Raw genomic sequence first — 19,120 nt, 5'->3', positions numbered from 1 at the left:
AAAATGCTAATTGTATTTCTTTTACATATTTCTTTTAATTAGTATATTTACAATGTGTTCTGGATCTTTACTCAACTAACATATATAATTTACTTCTTTGGAGCAGTTCTCTAATGAAATGATTATTACACTATACTTTATAGCTCCTACGAGACACAATACTTTATTACAGATTTCATTGCCTTTATCAGTACTATGAGTAGACAAGATAAGAGCATATTATTTTATAGGAATTTAAAACACAAAAGAGGTTAAAGCCATATCAAATAACATTTGCACATTTTATATGTCTGGATACAAATGTTAGTTCACAAATCTGGAGAATATTTATTTATTTTATATTAATATTTCATTTATGCCTCTACTACAAACCAAAAATATTAAGGTTTCTAGCCTCCCAAGCTAGTTACATGCCAATGATTACCAACTTTTATCCTTATTTTGCTTAATTTCACTCAACTCTGGAAAAGGCCTCTAGGAATAAAAAAAATAGTTTCATGAAATAATTTAACGTCATAGTAATTCTTTTTTTTTTTTTTTTTGAGGCAGAGTCTCACTCTGCTGTCCAGGCTGGAGTGTAGTGGTTTGATATCAGCTCACTGAAACCTCTATCTCCTGGGTTCAAGTGATTCTCCTGACTCAGCCTCCTGAGCAGCTGGGATTACAGGCATGTGCCACCACTCCCAGTTAATTTTTGTAATTTTGTAGAGACAGGGTTTCACCATGTTGGCCAGAGTGGTCTCGAACTCCTGACCTCAAGTGATCTGCCTGCCTCAGCCTCCCAAAGTGCTGGGATTACAGGCGTGATGCACCACGTGCAGCTTAATGTGATAATAATTCATTTTGACTTTACAGTTTCTTTTCGTTTAAAAGTTTGGGAGTCTGGAAATACAGTGTAATTAAACAATATGCAGTGGGCGAAATTGCCTTGGCAGTATTTGTGAACACCTGCCTAAAACTAAAGATCCAAATTCCTATACCTTATTAGAGAAATCTGGGTCTCCAAAAGTCTAGGCCTGGGTGCTTTCTACTCTGCGTGAAACACACAATTGCAATGCTTTGCATCCACTATCACCAGTATATGCTGCAAAGTAATGTAATTATGAAGGCCAGTTTAAAAGAACTGCTGTAAGTGCAAGCACTCTGAAAACTTAAACATAAGCCTCATTTTGAAATATTATTATATATTTGTATGGTAAAATGAGTGATATACCTGCCCCAGGCTGCCTCATTTGTAGATGCTTTATTAACTGGAACACAGGAGGAGTCAATGACAGTTGATTTGTTCATCTTGTAGCAGAAACCGCAGTCTGGATCCAACATACATTCATTACAGTAACTGAAAAATGAAAAGAGTTACCGTCATGTTGGCAGAGACAACTGGTGCTCACCATATACTGGATTCCATGTGCTTCTCTGCATTTTCCACTCTCTTGTGCAGTCAGCTTGGGGCCTTGGGATTTGTTTTGGCCAAGGAAAGTGACATGTGTTGAGCCAGGTGAGAGCTGGCTGGTCTCTTCGATTTCTCCCTCTTTTGGCCATATCAACTGTGGAAGCCACTTTGAGCTGAAGGAGGCTTGGATCTGAGAGACTGAATGTAGAAGAGTCCCCATCAATCTGGAGCAAATAAACTTTTCCTTTCCTAAACCAATGAGATTTGTTACCAAACTGTAGACTGGCTCATTGTGATCCAGCCCTGACTGGTTTCAAGTTGCATCAAAGCATTCATTTATCTTAATTGTCTACCTCATGCACCATCTATTTTAAAAAATGAAAATAGTTTTTTTTTTTTTCTAATACATATCCTGAAAAGAAAATTCAAACAATGAAAAACATTATGTCTGAAGAAAAAAGTGAAACAAAAATACTACTACTCAAATATGGCCATTGTTAACATCTTGGTGAAATCTGTGCTTTCAGCAAAGTTATACTGAGTATCAATTATGGATTATTCTTAATTTAAAAGAAGTAGGTATAGGAACAAAGGCTAACCATCCCTTAATCACATCTGTTAATTGGATCACAAAGTCATAATCAGTTACTAATTGCTCATTTGGCAGCAGTATTCTAACTGCAGAAAAAAATTTAAAGAAGCAAAATCCTTTAGAGGGCAGGGTTTGCCAACTAAAGCCTACATCATGCTTATAGAATGAGTTTTCTCCCTGTCACAGTCATTTGCCAGACAATCCTGGAGCACTTCACAGATGGCAAGCACATGCAAGGTATCAGAGATACTAAAGATGAATAAGCCCAAATCCCTGCTCCTTGGTAGATAAAAGGCAAGAATGAGAAACAGACAAACAATGACAATGTAATGGAAACAGGGTATGAGCTACCTGGAACGGGCCGATTCATTTTAACGACGAGAGCTGGGAACCATTTTAAATATGACATTGGAACCAAATCATAAAAGAAATTTACCGGGCAAAGAGGTAGAACAAAGGGCATTTCAGAGAACTGCTTTTGTTGTCATTAAAGATTTGTTGTCAGCACAGATTTATTAAATATTTACGGTTTACAAGTCATGATACTATGGGTTGTGAAAGGAGAAATAGGTCATCTGAAAAAGACATCCAAGGGACATACAAGTTGTCTGAAAAGGATATGAAAGAATATTTCTTAATGTTCAAAATCAAAATACTTTTTTGATTCAGTTAACTAAATATGAAAACACTGGTGATAGGGTTTTTATGTTTGTCCCTTCCAAATCTCATCTTGAATTGTAATCTCCAAAGTTAGAGGTAGGGCCTGGTGGGAGGTATTGAATCGTGGGGGGAAGATCCCTCTTGAATGGTTTAGTGCCATCCCCTTGTTATCAGTGAGTTCTCACTCAGTTCACATGAGATCTGGTTGTTAAAAAGAGTCTGGAACCTCCCTCTTCTCTCTCTTGCTCCCCCTTTCACTATGTGAGGTGCCTGTTCCCCCTTAGCCTTCCACCATAAGCTTCCTGAGGCCCTCACCAGAAGCAGATGTCAGCACCATGCTTCCTGTGCAGCCTGCAGAACCGTGAGCCAATTAAACCTCTTTTCTTTATAAATTACCCAGTCTCAGATATTCCTTTATAACAACAGAAACAGACTAACACAACTGGCATGGTTTAAAAATTAGATTTGTTATCATTTCAGCCTTCTCCCTCCTGTGAACTCTTCCTGAGCTAGGCAGTCACCCATATTTTTGAATGAGACTTCAGCTCTAGACAAAAAGTAAAGGAAAGGCCATTCAAATGTACTGAAAGGTGATTCAGCAATGTAAATATAAAATTTTCTACATCTGTGATAAGCACACTAAACTAGACAACTGAAGGCTTTAGAAGTGAGGACACTGAGTGTCTGTCTTTGAGAACCAGACTAGGCTAATTTGGAAAGGGAGATAATTTCTACTAGTATTTTGTGTATTCTGTCCATATGAGGTTAAATTTAACAATACTAATTGTTCCAATGGCCTTAAGTTATACCCATTTGGGAAAGGTCAACTCACTCATTTGCAGAGAAATTGTTCTCAATTTTATTTCTCTGAAAATATGTAGTCCCTATAAAAGTCCAAAATGCATAATGATAAAGGCTAATAATTACTGAGAACTTACTGTGTGTGCATTTCAGACATATGAGATGTCATCCATAACAAATAACTTCCTCAATCACTTATCCAAGCAAGACCCCAACTTCCCACTTTTCCTGCTTACTTATTAAATGATCTTCCTGTGACCTACTATGTGCCAGGTACTATTCTAGGTGCTGGGACATGTAAGTGAACAAAACACAGTTGCTGCTCTCGTGAAGCTGATTTGGTTATTAGACTTCCTGATGACCACCAGTTAACCGACCCCTCTACTTGCTCTCTATTATCAGTTTTCTCCTTTCTTTAGATTACTGACCACTTCCCATCATTTCAATATCCCAAATTTTCCTTCTCCTCTATCATTCCATTATACCCATCTGGCAAAAATCCTAGCCCTCTCTGAATGCAAACATTTGCCTTTTCTGTGACTTCCCCCATACAGCCAAATGTAGCTGAAGGAGTCACACTATAGAGCAGATGAGTAGCTCTTCTATAATTCATGATCACCAGCCTCAAATGGATTCTCAACAATCCTGATCTAGATGGCTTTAGTCAATATATACATCTTAAAGTTTCTTAGACCCCTGATTTCTAAGACTTTACTTCTGCTTACATTTATCCACATCCTGGAAATTATTATCATCCATGACTGGTGTCAGCAAACTACAACTGTTGAGAAAATCTGGCCTACCACTTATTCTGTAAAAAAGGTTTATAGAAACACAGCCATGTCCATTTGTTTACTTATTGTTTATGACTGCCTTCATGCTTTAAGGACAGAGCTGAGAAGTCATAACAAACATGATACAGCCTGCAAAGCTGAAAATATTTCCTATCTGGCCCTTTATAGTCAAAGTTTGTTGAACCCTAATCTAGAACACCTATATAGATTCCCGGTGCAGATATTTCACCCCTTTCTTTAAAATTCCCTAACTTCTTTACTCCAAGAACAACTGCTCTGCTACCTCATAGAGACCTTCAACATTCGTTCCCCACCAATCTCTCACTCACTCCATGGCTCTGCTTCCCTCTCTATGAAACCTTCATGTGAATCCCTCTAACCACTCTCACCAGATCCTCAATGTCTTCATATTTAGGTTCCACTATTACAGCCACCCTGCAGAACTTCATGTTTGTCTCTTTCTGAACACTTTTCAACCTCTAGACTATTCTGTTCTGGCAGAGAAATAACACAACCAGGCATATTGATAAAAATACACATTACAAGTTTTCAACCTTGGCTGGGTACTCACTGTTGCCAGGAACTTTTCCTGTCCCTAATAATAGATAGATTTCCCAAGCACCCACAATTCTCTTCAAATCCCAATCCTTATTCCTCCACAAATTTCTTAGAAGATGGCCTTGTCTTTGTTGGGGCTCAGAACATGCTACTCCATAATATGGCACCTTGGAGCCCACACCCTAATCTTTTCCCCACCTTTGCCTCTGAAGCACGGTCATAAAAAAAAAGAAAAAAAAAATCTCTTACCTACATCCTCTGAAAGTAGGTCATAAGACCCTCAGTCTATAGGGTTCCTTCTCTATACCCAGAGGCCAAGAAGAATCGGAACAAACAGGCCTCGCTGAGTTCTTCCCAGGTTATTATTATTAGCTCATACCCTTTGTTCTCCACTCTTATTTCCAACAACTATTCATAAGAATACACAGTTTTTCCTGGGTGCAATCTTCATGCCTGAAGGCTGTGTCACATAAAACTTTGGTTAAACACATTTGTTATGCTTTTCTCTTGTTAATCTCTCTTTTCTTACAGTAATGCTCATTATGACTCTTGAGATAGGTCAAAAAAAGATATTATTTTTTCCACCTTACATCTTCTCAGCAAAAAACTGAAGGGACTAGGCATGAATTTTCTCACATTTAAACTCAGAAACAAAGACTTCCACATCCATATCTGTCCTCACCTCTTTTCCTCCGGGCTCTGAAAACAAGTGTTCAAAGTCATGGACCAAACTTTTAATTTCATTTCTCTGGCCATAACCAGGACCAACACCAAGTCTTACTAGTTATTTTCTTCCCTTTATCCTTTCAAACCTCTCCCAAAACATACTCCAAGGTGTATGTGCAGGTGTAATGCCTTTCTTTTATTAAAAAAGCATGAAAAACTACTCCTTCTGCTACTCCATACTGCCCCTCCACACCATTTTGTTCGGGGAAAGGAGGTCAAGTATCAAAAAGTGTTCAATTTTCTTCCCATTCCAAGGAGTAGGGCTCAGTGTGGGAACTGTATTTGTGCTTATCTGGACTAAGCCCTTATCTGCCTCCGTCTTCTGGAGGAAAGACAAGATTTCCTACCACTCTTTCATCCTTGACCTGGAATTTTTTTCATCATATAGACCATTTTATGGCAAAATTCTTCCAAATATTACAAGATTCCCAACTTCAACTTGCAATTTAGAAGGTAGCACAAAACTTTAAATATCCTGGGGAATCTGCTAATTGACCTTTTACAGAGAGCATGTATCATACCGACAGCTTTAACAATGGCATTTTTAAAAAGGAACAACTTCTAGAAGTGGCTATTATATTTTTCACTCAAGATTTGCTCTTTAAGCCTTTCTTGAGCGTGGCCTGATGAATTTATGTAAGGTTTTCTAAATATAAAAACTGAAAATTTAAATACATTGGCACAAAGTCAATGCTCATAAGAATATTCTAAGCATAGACTGAAATCTTTTCTTTTTGCCTGTTTTGGTGGAAAGCAGATATTAGGCCTATTTGTCCCCTTTCACAGTGTGACCTGGACTAAGTTCTAAATTCTAGACTTCAAAGTTTTCTATCTCAAGAGAACACATTCTCTAACAATCCACCCAGTTCCAAGACTGTACATGAAAGAAAAAGACAGAAATACCTATGATCTAACCCTAAATTCACACAAACCTTAACAGTGTAAAAACCAATTAGAATGCTGCAACTTCTCACAAGTATTTATTCTTACATACTAATTTTTTTTTGTTTTGTTTTGTTTTGTTTTGTTTTGAGACGGAGTCTTGCTCTGTCGCCCAGGCTGGAGTGCAGTGGCCAGATCTCAGCTCACTGCAAGCTCCGCCTCCCGGGTTTACACCATTCTCCTGCCTCAGCCTCCCGAGTAGCTGGGACTACAGGCCCCCACCACCTCATCCGGCTAGTTTTTTGTATTTTTTAGTAGAGACGGGGTTTCACTGTGTTAGCCAGGCTGGTCTCAATCTCCTGACCTCGTGATCCGCCCGTCTCGGCCTCCCAAAGTGCTGGGATTACAGGCTTGAGCCACTGCGCCCGGCCTTACATACTAATTTCAAGGGCAGAAATTATAGGTGTGCTCTACTTCAGGAAACTTTACATTTATAAGAGAGATGAATATGAAGATATTCACATAAGGACTATGCTTTATAAAAGGAATTGCAGAATGAATTAAATAAAATGGAGTTTTCCTTATTGATATACAGTTTAAATTTCAGGCTAATCCACATTTAGTAAAGCTGATGGAGATGACCCTCATTGTAACATACAATGCTCTTTACTGACTAGTAAGCAAAATAGATTCTGAGCACCCAAGGGATAAGGCCATGCTTACCAACTCTGTATCTGGAACAGCATGCAGCCCGCTGCAGGGTGGATTCCCAATATATATTTGTTGAATGAACCAATGCACAACAGCTCTAGAAATCAAGGCATTCTTGTAGGTTCATAAGCTAGTTTGTACTTGGTTTATGGAAAATAATTTTAGGGGGTAGGTGAATTGAGGTAAATATATTAGTCATTTTAGAATGAAATAAAAAGAAGGCAAAACCAATTGTCAAAGGGTATTTTAAGTTGAGCCTGGTTTTTAAATTGACAAGTGATGAAAGCCACAAATATCTGATTAACACCCAAAATGGAATTGGTTAGTAATTTTGATAACTCACTTTCAGAAAGCAACAACAGCAGCAAGAGCCAGTTTCCTTGAAGCCCACATAGAAAAGCCAGAGAGAGAGAGAGCTCTCTTTGAAATCACAGCCCACAAAATTTCATAGTAGAAGGACATTTCAATATTTAGAGAGAATTTGTAGTAAATAAGTGTGCCTGGAATTCAGACTATTTTTCTCAATTGTAGACACCTTTCCCATGGGGAAATTAGACAATAGCCAATGATGTTCCTCTACTGTGGGATGTGACTGCTGGGGAGCTGAATGCAGATATACTAGAAACTCAAATAGAGGAAATTATGGATTCCAGACAAGTACAGTTAGAACCAAATGGTTCTTTTTTACTGGTTGCAGAGAAGAAATATTTAACTTTCCAATCTCTAGCCTTTCTTTCCAGAAAGGGAGAAAATCTCTGACTTTTGAGAAAGGGGACAAATAAGTATTCATATATTTAGAACAAAACTGGCTCTAAAACCTAAAAATGCTTCCAATTAAAGTAAAAAAGAGCAGGACAAAAGGCTGCTTAGTGTCTAAGGAAGAGAAAAGATGGCCTATTTTCATTCAATCAATCGTTTATATGTTTCAGGTGGCACCCAGGGTCTTGGCCAAATGTGCTCTCTGCTCAGAAAATCTTTTAAAAATTGATTTGAGTTAATTTAGAACATTTTTAGTTTCTACTCCGTGAAGTGGGGTGTGAACTCAGCCCTCTGGAAAATGGTCCATTTGTTTTTAAGTATGTCTCATTAAACTCAACGAGCTGGAGCATCAAGAACAGTGTTTGATCTTAAAATGCCTGTCTCTAGAATGCCCTAAATTTCAGAAAATCAGTGGTGGCAAACACAGGTGTAGGAATGATCCGTGGCCACAGGTCCAATTTCATTTTCTGCAGGTAATTGTGCTCACTCACTCCTTCTTTATGCATGACTTAACACCCTATTTTGTGCAATAATGTCACTCTCTTTCCCCTAACAGCATTCCCAAACTTCCATACTTTACTATCCCCTTCCTCACTGCTCTCACCAGCTTCAGCAGGTAACTTGGAATCTGGTTTACCAGAGAACACTGCCACTATTAGTGGGGACGGTGACTCCATGCCTTGCTTGGAGCCTTGTGAAGGACAGATTCCTATATCAGTACTGAAAACAACTCTGAACACTTGATTTCTTTCCCTGACAGAGCGTAGATGTCAGTTGATTTCCTCTCCCTGTTTAATCATGTAAGTAGGAAACTCATGAGAATAAAAAAAATCTTATATACTGGAGTAAATAGTTAGAAATGAGTTTAAAAGGCTAGGGGCCTACTGGTAATAATTTCATGAAGCAAATCATCCTCTCCACTCCATTAAAGTTGCTCTCCCAGAGATTGCTGGTGGTTGTCTCATGTCTCTAATAAAGGTTCCTAGAAACAAGGGTAACTAGGAGCATTTTTCCAACATACAATTATCATTTTGTGATAAGATTTTCTAAAATTTTTCCCTCTTTCCTACAATGTTCCCATCCCTTCTGCTGCGCGACACTATTCTCTTTAGGTTTCTCCCACCTCTCAGATGGTGGCATCTTCATCTTTTCTTTCTCCTTTGCTTCTGTTTTGGGCCATCTACTTTCATTACTTTGCTGGGAAATATCAACTTTACATGACCATTGCTATAACCAATACACTGAGCCTCCATGACCTCTTTCTGAACTTCGTTTCCCTTCCCTAAGTACCAGAACTATACTTCCAATTGCCCAATTATCTGGATGTTTTCTAAGTGTCTCAAACTCAACAACCTAAAGCTCAATCTTTGGTTTTCCTGCCAAACCTATTGTTTCTTTCGTGTCTCCCAATCTAAAAACCTAAGCATGATCGCAGAACATTCATATTTAAATAGCTACCAGCTCTATCAATTTTATGTCTCAAGCATGTATAGTTCCTGTACTCCCCATTCTTTTTTTTTTTTTTTTTTTTTTAGACAGAGCCTCACACTGTCACCCAGGCTGGAGTGCAATGGCGGCGCGATCTCGGCTCACTGCAACCTCCGCCTCCTGGGTTCAAGCGATTCTCCTGCCTTGGCTTCCTGAGTAGCTGGGATTACAGGCACGTGCAACCATGCCTGGCTAATTTTTGTATTATTAGTAGAGTTGGGGTTTCACCATGTTGGCCAGCCACCGTGCCTGGCCTTGTACTTTCCACTCTTATCCCAGCCATCTCTCATTTGAGCTCTTCCAATAGTCTTTTAAAGGGGCCTGCTTCTAGACTCTGTTCACTCCACTCTCTACACTGCCTCAAATCTAACCTGATCAGATTTCTCTGCTTTTTAAATCCTAGAGAGCTTCCCATTGCCTGTAGGAGGAAAATGATGCCTTACTATGGCATCATTTAGCCCCTGCCTATCTTGCCTGTCTCTTCTTGCCATTTTTCCATAGGTGCCGTGGGCGCTAGCCAGTCCAAAGAGACTGCAGGATTTAGAATATGACATGCTCTCATGTTTTTCCTCATACTGTTTTCTCTGGATATTACTTTCTACCTTATCTTTCCTATACTTCCTTTGCTTCAAGACTCATGTTCCTCTATGCAACTTCCTGATCCCAGCAGAATTAGAGGCATCACAATACTGTCAGAGTACCACAAAACGCTCATATTATTATCATGCATCCCATGATTTCTTGACAGGTTCATGCCGTGTTTGCTTTCCCTTACTGCACTGTGACCTTCTCAGGACCCTGTACAGCTTTTATTCTTAGCGATTTCCATGTTGCTTGATACATAAGTGCTCAATAAATACCTACTGAGTAAGTAATGAGATGAATGAATATCACTAATATTGATAGAAGATTTGGTAGTTCCCTCTCTCTGTAGTTCCATTAGACACCTCGTTCTCCATTTCAGTCCATGAAGATAACAAGATTGAAGGTTGAATCACACCATGAATTGTTCCTTACAATTCACGGCTCTCAGACCAAATCCATACATGACCATCTGGAACTCTGTGAAACACAGTCATATTTCTCACCTCTTCCCCTTACATGTTGAGGCTAAGATTCAACTGACTCCTGAGCTAGATGTAAAAAATTTTATATTAGTGAGGTCTACTGTTTAAAAGCAACCAGGCTCCTGCCCAGATTGAGCATTTGGCTCTGGCACTGTTAAAGGCAGCAATTTAGCCTACTAGTCAGAATGGTTTTTCTTTGCTTTTGCGATTTAACATATATTGGTATTTTAGGCCTGGATTTCTAGTAACTGGTTGTCTAATCCTTTTAATGAATTCTTGGGTTGATTCTTCCATTTCATCTGAACACAGTGCAACAAAGAACTCTCTAATGGGGAAGGAAGAAGAAGAGAGCTCTATCTACCAAGTCTGTCAACTCCAGTGGGGTTTAAGTGTTTTCCTGTTACAGTAAATGAATGTTTGATCAACATAGTTAAAAACCTCAATTCTAATTTTGCATGTGTAAGATGCCATGTATATCAATGCATGTTTATATCTATATACATATACATATGTTTATAGGTAAATATGTGCATAAAATATATATACATACATGTATATATAACTTTTTCAGTCTCGATACGTTTCAGAGTAAAAATTAGATTTGCATACAATTTGTATGTAATCAACACATACAAATATAATCGAATTAGAGTGCAACATGCTTTTGTCAGAGAAAAAAACAGTAATTAATCTTCTCTGGTGACAACATATATTATTCATTATTGAAGAGACAGAAAAGAAATACTAGGAGGAATACTTAAGAGACTGAAATTCTTAGGTTTGCAAACAGACCAAGTACGTCGACTAGTATTTGAGGCTATGAAGATTTTGCAGGGTGAATTTTATCATGAGCCTTATTGTGGTAATATCACAGTTTACCATGCAAAGAGGCTATATTAAATAATTACATGTTCTCATTTAATTCTTACATTGGCATCATGAGGGAGGCTTTAAATTCCCCCTTTTACAGAAAAGCCTCAGATTTAGAGAGGTTAAACTACTTAAGCAAGGTCACATAACTGAAATGTGGCGGAGCTGGGGTTCCAACCTAAGGATGTTGACTTCCAATGTTCAGATTTTTATAAGAAGTTTATTTAAAGGAAAGCAGGCTGAATAATATAAAGAAAATAAGCTAAAACTAAAATTAGAAGACAAGATTAGAAATACAGAAAGTACTTCAACATATATTGTACCGTCTGGTCTTTTCCAGTATCCTGGTGAAGTATGCAGGAGCATTCTTGTTTCACAGATGAGGAAAACAAAGCTTGGAAAGCTAAGAGACTTGCTCATGTCTCTAATAAAGGTTCTCTGACTTCAAATCAGATATTTATTCTACTTAGCCTTAGTTTGTTGAAATGTAAAGTTATGCCATTGAGAAAACTGATCAGCATAGTGACTGACATGTGACACTCTGATAGATTTTGGAAACTTGTATTGTCTTGTGAAGATACAGTAGGAGGCAATGGTTATACTCCCCAGTAAAATGGAGGCCGAAAGTACTATGTGGAAAAGTGGTGATCACTCACTACAGCACATATTTTTAAAAATTTTTTACTGAGGTAAAATTCATATAAAATTTATCATTGTAAAGCTTGCAGTTTAGTAAATTTCAATATATTCGGAGGTCTACAAGCATCACCACTATCCAATTCCAGAACATTTTCATCACTCAAAAATAAGTCCTTTACTTCCCAATTCCCACTTTTCATCACCCCCTGGCAACTACAAATCTACTTTTTGTCTCTATGGATTTGCTATTCTGGACATTTTATATCAATGTAATTATACAATGTGCTCTGTTGTTTCTGACTTCTTTCACCCAGCATGTTTTCGTGGTTCAGCCATGTTACAGCATTTGTCAGTATTTCATGCCTTTTTACAATTATACAGTATTCTACTGTAGGATATATCACACTTCGTGTATCTATCTGTCAGTTGATGGGGTATTTGGGTTATTTCTATGTTTTTTCGCTGTTTTATAAAAAAATGTTGCTATGAACATTTGTGTAGAAGATTTTGAGTAGACATGTGCTTTCGATTCTTCTGGGTGGAATTGCTGGGTCATATGATAACTATATATATATATATATGATATTTATATTAATTTTCTGAAAAACTGACAGACTCATTCATGTACACTTTTTGCTACTTGATCTTTGACCAATGATACTGGTACAGAATGAGTCAGGTTTTCCAAGTCAGTGCTAGAAATTGTTAATGGAAGAATTTTTTCATTTTTAATGGGAATCACCAAAGGAGAAGATGTTTTCGAAGATAAGCCTGTCATTAACACTTACAGTAGTGATCCGGCCAGCAGAATGAAAATTTTATATGGTCTTTTGCAGAAAGAATAATAGAGAATCTTGGCCCCAAATAAATCAGCAAACTGTGAAAGATATAAATAATGTTCACCAATATCTACTTGTCCTCCATTTCAAGGTAGATAGAGAATTATAATACAATTCCTTTATGACGTTAGGGGTAGCCAAGTGACTAGTTGCAGCCATACGATGAGAGTATGAAATAATAGTTGTAGGCCAAAGCATTTATTGCTATTGCTCAACTCTCCAGCTCTACGCTTCACCTCTGTGATAAATCTTGAAGCCTTGAAGTGAGAGGTGGCATCCTAGAATGGTGGAGGCTCTATTAGTTTGGATACCTGAGATATAAGCAGAGTTGTTTGTTGTTTTAAACCACAAAGGTTTTTTTTTGTTTGTTTTTATATTAGTAAGGCCTATCCTATCCTGGCTGCTATATCAGCTCAACTTATTTCTTTATCATCCTGGTTCTGAGCTATAGTATATGATTACTGGCACATGTCTTAAGTTATCAGTGTGCTTCTTTTCCCCTCAAAGCATTGCAAACTGATCATTATATTGGTGACACACTCTACACGCAGGTCACAGAGCTTTACCAATAAAGACAAATAAAAATAAGGTAAAAACACAGTTTTGCTTGGGGCTCATCATTACTGTCTGAAAATTCTTTTATATAAGCCTTACTTTCTCTCTTCATGACTATATTCATATAAACATTGATGTGTCCCTAAAAAGCTGTATAACATACATGCCTCCTTCAAATATAGTTAACTAGTCATGTTACCTGATAAGAGGTGCTGATTTCTATATAGTACTTCTAACACTAGCTTTTCTACTTACTGAGAACTTTTAAATATTTCAAGGCATAGGGTAGATAGAGAGTCCTTTAACTTCACAGTTTAGGGTCATAGTAACAGCTATGGAGTCAAACTTTAATATAAGAACTGCACTACGGTACATATTCTTTGATTAGAAATGTACTGTTTTAAAATGTAATGATAAAGTTCTTATAGTAGGAGGCTCATAAATATCATTCCATGCCTAGAAGCCATACCCATAAATATTACCTAATTTTTAGTATAAACTTTTCAGAATCTGAAAAGTTCAAAAGCAACTCAATGTTCTTTTTAGAAAAGAAAGCATTCATCTATTTAACATATAAAATATAAATAATGAATGAAGAAAGTGAGGTATCTGTGACTAAAGTGTTGTATTTAGTATCCATGAAGATCAAACTCATTTAAACATAACTGGATTTATAGTCATACACTGAGCTTTCAATGCTACTTCAAGCGGACTGAAAGAAGCAAGTGAGATCTCTACTCAATTATTAGTCTGAGCCTTTCATGGATTTTGGAAATTATATTCTTCCCTCATTTGACAAATTAAAATAAAGATAAAGAAATACCTAAAGAAAGAAAATTTACTCAGTTTCTTAAGCAGTTAATTTTGCATGAAATATTATGGAGATTCTGTCTCTAACAGAATATGCTTTAGAAATACTCATTTTAGATCAATTGAATTTAAGAGACTATGCAGTTTTAATACGGACTAATGGAAATTCATGACTTTCAAAATCAAAAGGAAAATTAAAGTGACACACTTGATAGATAGTTAAAATAATATGTAGGTTATAAATTCAGAAATGATAACTTTTAACCAAAACGAATTACTTTTTACTGTTTGGGGTATCACAACTTGAAATCTGAGTATCTAGTACCCGCATTCTTTGTAATGGGCAGTCACGTTTGCCTTTAATATATTTTATTTATGTTGGTATAAAATATAGGTTATTTTAAAGTGAGCACTCTATATTTTTTCTCCATCTGAGGAAATACTTCTTAAAATTGCCTCTCTTTTTGGGACCCATTTGTGCCATTTTGCTTCAGTAACTGATGATTCTGTATCTGTTACCCCAGTGTCTTACTATGCACCAAGAAAGAACCTTGGTAACCAAATCTGTTTTACATTTTTTGTCAAACACTATAACACTTGGCATTAGGCTTATTGTATTATAAGTGCTTCAAACAAAGACAACATAATCAAAGGAAGAAATACATTTTGACTTACACTGCTTTGCTTCTCAGTTCTTGCATAGTTGGTTAGAAGGTTTTCTGATTTTCGTGAAAAACTGTGTGTGTGAATGTGGAGGACAAAGTGAGTTTTTATTGAAGGGTGAAAGAAACAGCCCCTGGAGCCCCAAAATGACATTTGGTTGGAAGCTGTGTTGTGTGACAGAGATGAAATGAGATAGATTGAAGTCATCCCCCTAGATAGCATCATGTCCTCTGATGCCAGCAACTCTGTGTAATCTTTTGCTCTCACAACTAGACTTTATTGCACCGACAAAATTCATAAAATAAAATCAAGGTGAATGAGACCAATAGGAATTAGGGAAGTGGTGTTGGGGTGTGGCAAAATACTAACGTTAGCACACAGTGGTTCTTCTCTTCAAGGAAAATTCAGATTCACAGGGATAATTCATCTCCCTAACTAAAGGAGGAGGCTTAGAAGAGAACAGCTTTCAAAATGGTCTTCCTTTTCTCATATGATTGTACAGATATACTCCAATTTGCCTAAAGGATATTAGTTTTGTAAGTGCTCATCTGTATTTGCTTCTTGTCTTAAATGACTTTTCTTATGTTCATCTACCTGTGTAACAGAGGTCTTAAAAACAATTACCCAAACAAACAAAACAAAATAAAATCAACAATTCAACTCAGAATATTCAACTATGCTCACATTCAAAACCATATAGATAAGATCATTGTTCTGCTCCTACAAAAACCAAGGTGGTGAATACTTTAAAGTATATCAACATAGGTATTTTATAGGTATTATTCACCTTTGACCATAAGGAATTACTGTCCACTCCCAAAGAATGCATTACACCCTCCCTTGGACAAGAAGAGCATCACACTTTAATTGGTAAATTTCAGAATGAAAAGGGTAGTGGTTAAGGGCTGAATTCTAGAGAAAGATCTTTCTCAGTTAAAGCATGGTTCTGCTGTCTGCTAAGCCATATGATCTAAAATTCACTTAAGTTCCTCATTTTTATTTTTAGACAGCATCTCACTCTGTCACCCAGGGTGGGGTACAGTGGTGCAATCTCAGGTCACTTCAACTTCTGCCTTCCAGGCTCAAGTGCTCCTCCTGCCTCAGCCTCCTGAGTAGCTGGGTCTACAGGCACATACCAACATGCCTGGCTAATTTTTGTATTTTTTGTAGAGAAGGGATTTTGCCACATTGCCCAGGCTGCTCTTGAACTCCTTGGCTCAAGAGATACACTGGCCTCGGCCTCCTAAAATGCTGGGATTACAGGCATGAGTCACAATGCCCAGCCTCACTTAACTTCTTTAAGCCTCAGTGTCACTGGTAAAATGGGGACAATAATAGCATCTATCTCAGTCTTTCTGAAGGATAAAAGAGAACCCATGCAAAGTTCTTAGTAAAGTGATCCACATAATGGTAACTATATAACAAATGGCAGGTGCTGTGACCATTCCTTTTGAACAGATAAGGAATCACTCATTTGTTCAGATCACTCATTTTGAACAAACACAACAAAAGGCAGCTGTTTCACTGGTTTCAAAGGCCAAGGAAACAGGACAAATGAAAGAGATATTAATGATTCCTTTTACTTTGCAAAACTAGAGTTAAATATTTAAGACAACCACATTTCTTGTCACCTGCAAAGTTGACTTTAGACTTCTAATGAGCATAGAGAGAACTAAACCATGAAAGTGGGTGAATCCCTATTTTGGTCCATTGGTTTGTACTTCCTGCTGTCAAGCAGAATCACTCATAAATGTCTCATAAAATTAACATATTCCCTAGCTGTACTGTTGTGGCAAAGATTGCTAGTGGCCTATCCCTATATTCATTCTTTCCCTCCTTCTTTTTAAGAGAAATGTGATTCCTAAATGGGCACATAGTGGCTCCACCTCCCTCCTCCCAACTGCTGGACAAAAGAATACATGTCCCAGTTCACATTACAACTAGATACAGCCAAGGGATTAATTCTGTCCAGTGAGAAGTATTGCGTGGGATTTCAGGAAGACTTCAAAGGGAGCTGATTCAGCTGGGAAGAGCTGCTCTTTCTGCATTTTCTTCTGGCTTGCTTCACAGGAATGCTATGCTGGTAGAACTCCTGCAGCCACCTTGACCCATGTGGTGAACTTATGAAAGACATTTGTATGGGTATAGCAAAAGGATAGGAGCCTGGATGCATGATGACATTAGATGTAGCACATTGGTCCCCAACTCCTTACCCTTGAATTTATTTCACATGAGACAGAGAGAGAAAGACTTCTTCCTTGCTTAAGACATGTTATTTTGGGTTCTTCTGTAATATATAGCCTAACATGATTCCAAGTGGTACAAGTATTTTTTCAAATGCTTAAAAAATATTTTTGCTTATTTTGAATATATTCTGAAAAGCAAGTCTACCCAAGTCTCCAACATCTCTCTAAATATATACTTGTGTATGGGTTCAAAATGTAAATAAAAGCCTAAGATATTTCCTACTTCTGATGTGAGGCTATATTTCATGCTTTGTTTCCTTAACAGCTGGCACAAATGCAGTACTTGGTGCATGGTTAGCATTCAATAATGTGTGCCAAATGAAAGAATGAAAAGTGGGAAAGTCAAAGCTCTGAAAATCCTGGAAGATAACCTAGGCAATACCATACTGGACATAGGAACAGGCAAAGATTTCATGACAAAGATACCAAAACCAATCGCAACAAAAACAAAAATTGACAAGTGGGATCTAATTAAACTTAAAAGCTTCTGCAGAGCCAAAGAAACTATCAACAGAGTAAATAGACAACCTATAGAATGTGAAAAAAGCATTTACAAACTATGCATCTGACAAAGGTCTAATATCCAGCATTTATAAGGAAGTTAGCAAATTTACAAAAGAAAAACAACCCCATTAAAAAGTGGACAAAGGACATGAACAGACACCTCTCAAAAGACGACATACATGCGGCCAAGGAGCATATGAAAAAAAGTTCTGTATCATTGATCATTAGAGAAATGCAAGTCTAAACCACAATGAGAAACCATCTCACACCAGTCAGAATGGCTATTATTAAAAAGTTAAAAAATAACAGATGCTGGTGAGGTTGTGGAGAAAAAAATGCCAATATACTGTTGGTAGGAATGTAAACTAGTTCAGCCATTATGGAAAGCAGTATGGCAATTCCTCAAAAAGCTAAAAGCAGAACTACCATTTGATCCAGCAATCCCATTGCTAGGTATATATGCAAAGGAATGTAAAGCATTCTACCATAAAGACACATGTATGAGAATGTTCACTGTAGCACTATTCACAATAGCAAAGACATGGACTCAACATAAATGCCCATCAATAAAAGACTGGATAAAGAAAATGTGGTACATGTACACCAGGGAATATTATGCATCCATAAAAAAGGACAAGATCACGTCTTTTGCGGGAACATCAATTGAGCCAGAGGCTATCATCCCTAGCAAACCAACACAGGAACAGAAAACCAAATACCACATGTTCTCACTTATAAGTGGGAGCTAAATGATAAGAACAAGAACTTATGAACACAAAGAAGGAAACAACAGACACTGGGGTCTACTTGAGCAGGGAGGGTGGGAGGAGGGAGAGGAACAAAAAAGATAACTATTGGGTACTGAGCTTAATACCTGGGTGATGTAATAATATGTACAGCAAGCCCCCTGTGACACGTTTATCTACATAACAAACCTTCACATGTACCACCAAACCTAAAATAAAAATTCAAAAAAAAATTCAAAAAAAAGAAAAACAAGTGGGAAAGAGTCCCTAATAGTATCTGCATATATATGATTGCAAATTGGTAATGCTGATTCTCCCAGTGACTCAATGTGCACTGGTGAATGCGGCATTTAGCGAGCACACTGGTTCCTCCAGGTTACTTGGACAGCATGAAAGGTGACCTAAAAGTCTCAGAGTTCATGCCTCATCCCAGTAATCTCACCCACTGAAGAATGGCCGACCCCTGCCTCTTATTTGTAAGATGCAAGCTTCAGTAATGTCAAGAATGATGACTTTTCTAGCTTGTCAAGTTTGTTTTGCTTTGTGAGTCTGTTTTTTGAGGTGCTCATGACTGCCTCTATCTTAATTCAGTGCTTCTCTGACTGAGGGGGTAAATTGTTCCTTTGTGACTCTTCCTTATAGGGTAACTGAGCAGTTAAGCTTCTTCTTTTAGTGCTACAATTTCTGCTGCTCCAATTTCTCTCTGACAGAATAATTACCAAGTTTGTCTCTCTTGGAGTCTCATAGATTCATGTTTTTTTTTTATTTTATTTTATTTTATTTTATTTTTTTTTACTTTTATTATACTTTAAGTTCT

The 19,120-nt window shown here is 37.4% G+C and overlaps 1 protein-coding gene across 1 annotated transcript in view; it reads right to left on the bottom strand.

Moving 5' to 3' along the window:
- Positions 1-525: 525 nt before the first annotated feature.
- Positions 526-19,120, bottom strand: part of SLC2A13 (solute carrier family 2 member 13) — a 301,904-nt gene continuing 283,309 nt past the window's right edge. The window contains exon 7 of the mRNA XM_017888588.1: positions 526-1,339. Coding sequence (XP_017744077.1) covers positions 1,165-1,339 — 175 coding nt within the window. The 3' untranslated portion in view covers positions 526-1,164. The remainder of the gene's footprint in view (positions 1,340-19,120) is intronic.

This window comes from Rhinopithecus bieti, unplaced genomic scaffold (assembly GCF_001698545.2).
Source record: "Rhinopithecus bieti isolate Rb0 unplaced genomic scaffold, ASM169854v2 scaffold_18282, whole genome shotgun sequence".
In the NCBI taxonomy this organism is placed as follows: Eukaryota; Metazoa; Chordata; class Mammalia; order Primates; family Cercopithecidae; genus Rhinopithecus; species Rhinopithecus bieti.
This window is presented reverse-complemented; position numbering and strand designations above follow the sequence as displayed.